Below are 7,823 nucleotides of genomic sequence, written 5' to 3' on the forward strand. Positions count from 1 at the left end.
CATTCTCAACAAGATGGTCTTTGTTTGCTGTCTTCTCATGCCTGTCACCCAGTCCCAACAACACCTCATGATTGCACAGGCTGGTGTGGTTCTTCCATATGGGCTTGTTGCTTCTCTGCTAGATGGCTGCTTGCTTAACTTCAAGCCTTTAAGACTCCAGACACTACCTTTTGATAGCCAGCCAGTCAGCTTTCTTCACCACATTTGCTAATGCATCCATTTTGTTTTCAGCGATTGTGTTGGGAAGGTGAGCATCACAGAGTGCCACTTTGTTACTAGAACAAAGTGAAAGAACAGTAATTTCTAAGAGGATAGAAGAGTTTTTCTTTTGTTTCAGTCTTGCTTCCATCAGTCAAGAAGGTTCTTGAGAGATCATCCAAAATTGTATCACTATGACCGATTCTTCTTACGGATAATGTTTCCTTTTCAGAGACCCAATTCCAGTTTAGGAGCCCTGATGGTGCCATGGTCAAGCATTTGGGCTACTAATCAAGAGGTCAGTGGTTCAAACACACCAGCCCCTCCATGAGAGGAACGGCCTGGGGATCTGCTCCAGTGAAGATGGTGGCCCAGGCACACTGCAGGGTAGTGCTCAGTCATGTCTGGTCAACAGGAGTCAGAATCAACTCCCTTACACACAACCACAATCACAGCTTGAATATCAACCAGTGTGATTGATGAGTATTTATGATTCTGGATAACAGACACCTAACAAGGGAGGCACACAAAGATAACTAAGAATATTCTAATGTGGGGCTGGAAGGCACTTAGAAGCTATACCCCATTATTTCTCAGCCCTGAAACCAAGTCCCTGTAACCTTTTCTGTCTGACCTGATATCCAGGTTGACTTTATTCTTGGGTTGACCATAGATTGTTCCCTCTCACCTGAGGAGGAAGATAGGAGCACATGTGAAGTAGTAGCGATAGCACAAACATGTAACGGTGGAGTGTGGGATTAATTATGTATCATGTCAAAGTGAGGGCCAAGATTCTCAATCCGAGAACTTCAAATTGTCCAATTCCCATCAGCAGGAACACAAGCCTCAGGAGTTTGTTCCACCCGGGGTGATTTCTAATGGAGCTATGTAATTTTATCATCATAGAGTTGTTGGATGGAGAGTGTTTTGAGAAATAACAATGTAAGAAGGGAAAAGTAACAGTGCTTCATCATTAGCTAACTAACTCACAGGGAGGTGGTGGATGGCTTCAGTTAGCAGTAAGATTTCCCCAAGGAGTCCTCGGTGTAGTAGTCACTCATTGAGCAGCTCGCTGCCAGGTCTGCAGCTTGGAACCACCAACCCCTCCAGGAGAGAGAGACCAGGGTTTCTACGCTGTAGAGAGTTTCGGAAACTCACAGGGACAGTTCTACCCCTTCCTGCGGGGTCGCTGTGAGTCTGCCTCAACTCGAGGGCAGTGAGCTTGGTTTGGGTTTGGTAAGAATTGTCTGTCAGGCAGTACCATCAGATTTAAAACTGATACCAAGCTGAGGCTGCAATCCTTCTAGCAAAAAAGGCCCTGGCTCCTGGAGCAAGGAACAAATTAAAAATAGGAAACAGGTCTTTGATATATGCTGTGTGATCCAAATACCTGTAGCTCAAGACCAAATCTTTGATTTTATGTATATACAGTAATTAAAATTCATGATCATCTGGAAGACCCAGTTTCAGTGATTGCAGAATAGATATTTTGAGATCACAGTTTGGGTAAAATCCAATTTTTGAAATAAGAACGTCATTTGTGTCATACCATTTTCATACAGATGCCTCTTTAGGGAGAAATCAGACCCGAAGGTGGATTTAAGAGGGGACTTCAAAAAGTGTGTGAAAAAATATTTCATTGTCTTTTAATTATATTTTCTCATAAGCTTCTTGAGTCCCTTCCAACCTGAAGGGCTCACCTTCGGAAACTATATCAGACAAGGTTCTGCTGATATTTCTTTTTAACATTTTATTAGGGGCTCATACAACTGTTATCCCAATCCAAACACACATCAATTGTGTAAAGCGCATTTGTACATTGTTTCTCAAAATTCTGCTGATATTTCTAAACAGTTCAGTGGCTAGTCCCTCCAGAGTGGATTTTCTATCTTTCCTCTGAGTCTGTTCTTAGTCTGCAAGCCCCACTGCAACCTGTCCACCACAGGTGACCCTGCTGGTGTGTGAAATATCTGTGGCATAGCTTCCAGCATCACACCAACATGCAAGTCACCACAGTGCAACAAACTAACAGACAAGTGGGAATAAACCTATTAACATGACTCAAATTAAAAAGACATGAAGATGCCCAAGTGTATTGACAAGAAATCTGAGCAACCGGAACTCCTTGGTATTGCTGATGTGAATACCAAATGATATCTACTGCCGTGGAATTGATTCTCATTCCTGTCAGTCAGTATTGACTGGATGAAAGTGGGAGTGATACCCCAGAGGGTGACTGATAATGTTCTTTAACATAAAATGAAAATCATGCCTCTAAAGTGAACCAGAGACATATCTAAACCATGGATGCATGAAAGTGTTTTGGGCTGCACTTAATCTAAAAACAATTTGTTCATATGACATGGCCCTGGTTGGTGCTCAACCTCATGCAGAGATTGTGTTAGTCTGGGTAGATTAGAGACACAAATTCATAGACACTCATGTGTATACGAGAAAGAGGTTTATATACAAGAGCAATTGAATATTGAGAAAACATCCCAGCCCAGTCCAGATCAAGTCCATAAGTCTGATACCAATCTATAAAGTCCTCTTCAGACTCACGAAGCACATGCAATGACACCGAATGCAGGAAGATCACAGGCCAGTGGGTTGGAAGTCTTGTGGATCCAGTGGCATTATAAGCATCTCAATGCTAGAAGGGGTCTCCTGGCTTCTCCAGGTCCAGGGCTTTTGCTGCCATCATCATAGCTTCATGTGTCTTGTCAGTAGAGAGTCTCTCAGGAAGTGAGCAGAGAGTCTCCCACCTCCAATGAGGAAAAACAGAAGTTCCCAGAATCCTTAGGCGAAGGCCGTGCCCACACAGAGGCCTCATTGGTTATGACCTGATTGACAGACTAGACTTCACCTCTTCACTCTTAATCCTCTCAAGTCCCAAATTGACACAGGATTTTGTAACTACCACAGAGATCACTGAAGATATGGGTACTACAGCAAATTGTGGTGAAGGAACTAGATGGTGCCCGGCTGTCAGAAAGAATATTGTCTGGGATCTTAAAGGCTTGTCTTCAGACAAACAGCCACCTAAGGGTGGCATCAATTAAGTCTATGTAGAAGAAAAACAACAGCCTGTGTGATAGAAGGATTCTAAATAATATAATCCAAATGTAAAGGAGGGAATGACACCAGAGTTTAAATTGTGAGCACCTGGTCTGCAGAAGGCAATGGATGACAGTGGAAGCCCAAAATGCATTTGAAGGGTTCATACATGGATTAAGCCTTTTGTGAATCCCTTCCAATCATAGCTGAGGGATGTGAACAGCTCAGTTATCAGACAGAGAGCATTGTAAAGTTGATTATAGCAGATGTAGTTAGGGACAAAATGTAATATCTTATGATTTGATTTCCGTTTTGACCCATTTTAAAGCTGGATCAGTTTTTTTTTAAATGATGGAAAATTATACGTGGATTAAAACTAATTAATCTTGGTGAATTCCCTCAGACCACTGGCCAAGGACGTGAACACCCTTGCTATCACGCACATTGCATTGGAAAGCGGCTGTCTGCAGATGCAGTTAGGTTCAAAGTTGGCATCCTATAATTTGATCTCCTTTATGGTCCATGTAAGTATGTCTTAGTTTTTAATACTTTCTGCTTTCTTTTCTATTGAAATGTTTATGTTTTACTTTTTTATTGTCGTTCATTTTTGTTTTCTTTTTTTTTAAATGTTTTTCTGTATATGAATTCCAGGATAGGAAAATCTATGGAGATATTAACTAGCGTTTTGGGGGAATATGGCAGGGAGGTTGTGGAGAAATGGGGAGCTAATAACGATCAGTACAAGATTGAAGAAAACGTTCTAAACTGATTGTGGTGATGATTGTACAATACATCTTGATATGAGTAAACTATTGAATTGTATGATATGTGCATTGTATGCCAATAAATTACAAGGAACTAACTGTGTGTGACCTCCTCCCTGGGGGACAGACAACTGAAAAGTGGGTTAAAGGAGACGTCAGACAGGGCAAGATATGACAAAATACCAATTTATAAACTATCAAGGGCCCATGAGGGTGGGGGTAGCGGGGAGGGAGGGGAAAAATGAGGACCTAATATGGGGGTTTAAGTGGAGAGAAAATGTTTTGAGAATGATGTACAAATGCGCTTTACACTATTGATGTGTGCATGGATTGCAATAACAGTTGTATGAGCCCCTAATAAAATGTTTAAAATAAATAAATAAAAAATAAATAAACTCTATAGTATAACTACTCCTTAAACTTTCTGAAAGTATAAATCTTTCTAGGAGGAAGCAGCCTCATCTTTGTCCAGTAGTGGAGCTGATATGTTTGAACTTCCAACCTTGTGGTTAGCAGTCCAGTGCTTATTCTACAGCATAGCCAGGGGTCCTTTGTAAAACAGCACAGCCACTCATAAATAAAAGGTTGTTTAAATGAAAATTCACTGCTATCAAGTCGATGTCTACTCAGAGGGGCTCTATAGACAGGGTAGAACTGCCCCTGTCAGTTTCTAAGACTAACTATTTATGTGAGTAGAAAGCCCAGTCTTTCTCCCAAGGAGTAGCCAGTGGTTTCGAACTGCTGGCCTTGTGGTTAGCAGCCCAATGCTTAGTCTCTTAGCTAGTTGGACTTACACGACCATAGTATGATCTGTGTCATCCCCAGGTATTTGCTCCACCAAAAAAATGAGAACTTAAGTTTATTTTTAAAAAATCTATACACGAATGTTCATAATAGCCCCAAATTGGAGAAGACCCAAATGTCCTTAAAGAGGTGAGTGGATAAACAAACTGAAGTAGATCTTTACAATGGAGTGCTACCCATCAATAAAAAGGCATAAACTTAGAAAACAAATCCAAACCCTTTGTACTGTGATTTGGGGGAGGGTTTTACAGAGATCAGCTTTAGGGATGAGTCTCAAAAACACTGCTAGATTCCAAAGTGTGTGATTCTATTTGTTGATATTGTGGAAAAGGCTGGAGAACAGACCCAGTGGGTGTCACGGGTCAGCATCGGAGAGAGATGTGACTACAAGGTGGGAGCACACAGCAATATCACCCCCTAAAAATGACATATTCTAACCCATGTGATTAAAAATGAGTAAATAAAATTTCTCTAACAAACAGAGTTTAAGAATTATTTTCCAAAATTGAGAACAATGAACTTTCAAGGTCAGGGTGTCTCCAGGAACATTGGAACTAGGAGAACAAGACTGAAATAAGCATTAATCGCTCAGGAAGGAAGTTAACCTCACTCTTGATTAAGGATCATGTTTTTAGTACTTTCAACTTAAAAGTTTTTTATGTCCCTTTCACAGTAAAGTTGTTTTTAATAATATTTTATTGTATCTTCCGTGATGATTTACCCAGCAGTTTAGGTTCCCATTCAACCATTCAGCAATTTGTACACAAGTTGTTCAGTGACATGGGTGATCTTCTTACAACGCTAAGAGCACTCTTTGTGTTTCCATTAATCTGCTTTTTTACACGATCATCTTTGTTTTAAAGTAATTGTTGATGGTTCGGTCCCACAGAGATGATGATGATGATGATGACGACAATGTGTGTGTGTGTGTGTGTGTGTGTGTGTGTGTGTGTTTAAAGAGACAGTACTCTTGGGTGGTAGTCTTACTTTTGTGAGCCAATCTGTTATTTAGCTGAAAGGTTATTTTGTGTTCAAAGTTTTAAAGGTTTTAAAGTGTATCTCAAGGAATCTTCCCATGTCAGTCCAGTCAGCCCACTTTTTCTTGGTAGGAATTTGAGGTTCTGCATCCGTCACATTTTTCTCTCCTTCTCTTAGTGCCTGATCCCAAGGGTCAGTTGTAGCCGGGGCTTTATGAGTTCTTGTGGCCTTTTAGCTTATTTAAAAACAGTGTGGGAAGCATCGATGTAAGTAATTATTCATCGTTATCAGGTACCTTATGCTTTAGAGCATTTTAATTGCATTGGGTTTCATAAATTTAAATTTGGCAGAACCGAGTATGCATAAAAGTGTCTTCCATGTGTTTTCATGACTTGATAGGTAAAGAATCTGTCTTTATTGCTGAATAATATTCCATGATGTGAATATACCACAATTTAAACTTATATCTTTTCACTTCTTGAAGGACATCTTGATTGGTTGCTTCCAAGGTTGGGGATTGTGATGGAAGTGTGACATACATTCAAGCGCAGGCTTTTGTATAAACCCAAACCAAACTTACTGCCGTTGAGTCAATACTGACTCACAGCGACTCCTGTGAGTTTCTTCTGTAACTGTTTACAGAAGGAGAAAGCCCCATCAATTTGAAGTCACTGGGGTAAATACCAGCAGAGAGCATTGCTAGGTCATACAGTTAGACTAAGAACTCCCTGTGGCATAATGGTTAAGTACTCAGCTGCTAACAAAAAGGACAATGGTTTTAACCTACTGGTCACTCCATGGGAGCAAGATGTGACTATCTGCATTTGTTAAGATTATACCTTGGAAATCTTATGAGGATATTCTACTCTGGCCTGTAGAGTTGCTATGAGTCAGTATCAATTAGATGGTGATATTTTGATGGTAAGACTGTGTTTGGTTCTGTAAGAAACTGCCAAATTGTCTTCCAAAGTGGCTATACCATTGGTGATCTTAAGTACAACAGAACAAAATATGCCCAGACCCCACAACCAACACTTTAACTGTTCTGTCAATCCACCTAACTGAGGGTCTTTCTTGCTCAACTGGCCCTCTACTTTATCAAACATGACGTCCTCCTCCATCAATTGGTCCCTGCTGATGACAAGTCCACCACTTCATTGCAGTATTACATCATGTGAAGTTGATCCAAACAGTGTGCTCCTAAAGGAGTTTTCATCCTTTGCTGTACAATTAGTAAGAAATGTGAAGTTGCAACAATAGAAGAGACATTAGTTCAAGAAATTAAAGCAAGAGGGGGTAGCTCCACCTGGTTGAGCTTTCAGAGTATGCATGTTTCCCACTAGGTGAGCATTGAGCAACTCACTCTGAGCTAGTGCACTCAATGGCATTGTCTGGGAAGGTTCTCTCTGGTCACAGTGAATTTTTTCATAAAAGTTGTTTTGCTCAAACCTCATTTTTTGTGCTGTGCGATTTAAGTGAACAATGTGCGGCTGTGAATTTTGTTTCCTGCTCTGGAAAAATGCCACAGAAACTATTGTGATGTTGAACACAGCTTACAAGGACAGCACTATGGGATAAACACAAGTGTAAGAATGGTTTTCTCATTTCCAAAAAAGGTGAAATGTCAATTGATGACAAACCTCATCTGGACGTCTATTGACTTCCTGAATGGATGAAAATATCAACAAAATTCGTGTACTTGTGCTAAAAGACTGATGATGGATCATTGAAGAAGAGATAGGGAAGTTATCTGGACTATCTTGGATCTCAGTTCAGTGGATTTTAACACAAGATTTGGGGATGAGAAAGGTTGCTGAGAAATTTTTGCCTCAGGTTCTGACTGACCAGGAAAAGAGCATCGAGTGGAAACATGCCGTGCTTTGAAAGAACAGTTCCACATGATAGTGGGACAGGAGGGTAATCGGGAAATAGAGGAAAGAGCTGGGAGGAAAAGGGCATTTATAGAGGTCTAGATAAAGACATGTACATATGCAAATATATTTATATGAGGATGGGGAAATA

General features: G+C 40.5%; 1 protein-coding gene across 1 annotated transcript in view; it reads left to right on the forward strand.

Annotated features, from left to right (window-relative positions):
* Window positions 1-459: 459 nt before the first annotated feature.
* Window positions 460-7,823, forward strand: part of LOC101663098 (two pore channel protein 2-like) — a 65,135-nt gene continuing 57,771 nt past the window's right edge. Inside the window, exons 1-2 of the mRNA XM_045287195.1 lie at window positions 460-496; window positions 3,659-3,779. Coding sequence (XP_045143130.1) covers window positions 3,726-3,779 — 54 coding nt within the window. The 5' untranslated portion in view covers window positions 460-496; window positions 3,659-3,725. The remainder of the gene's footprint in view (window positions 497-3,658; window positions 3,780-7,823) is intronic.

This window comes from Echinops telfairi, unplaced genomic scaffold, assembly GCF_000313985.2.
Source record: "Echinops telfairi isolate 266 unplaced genomic scaffold, ASM31398v2 ScPeMD7_11;HRSCAF=52, whole genome shotgun sequence".
NCBI lineage: Eukaryota > Metazoa > Chordata > Mammalia > Afrosoricida > Tenrecidae > Echinops > Echinops telfairi.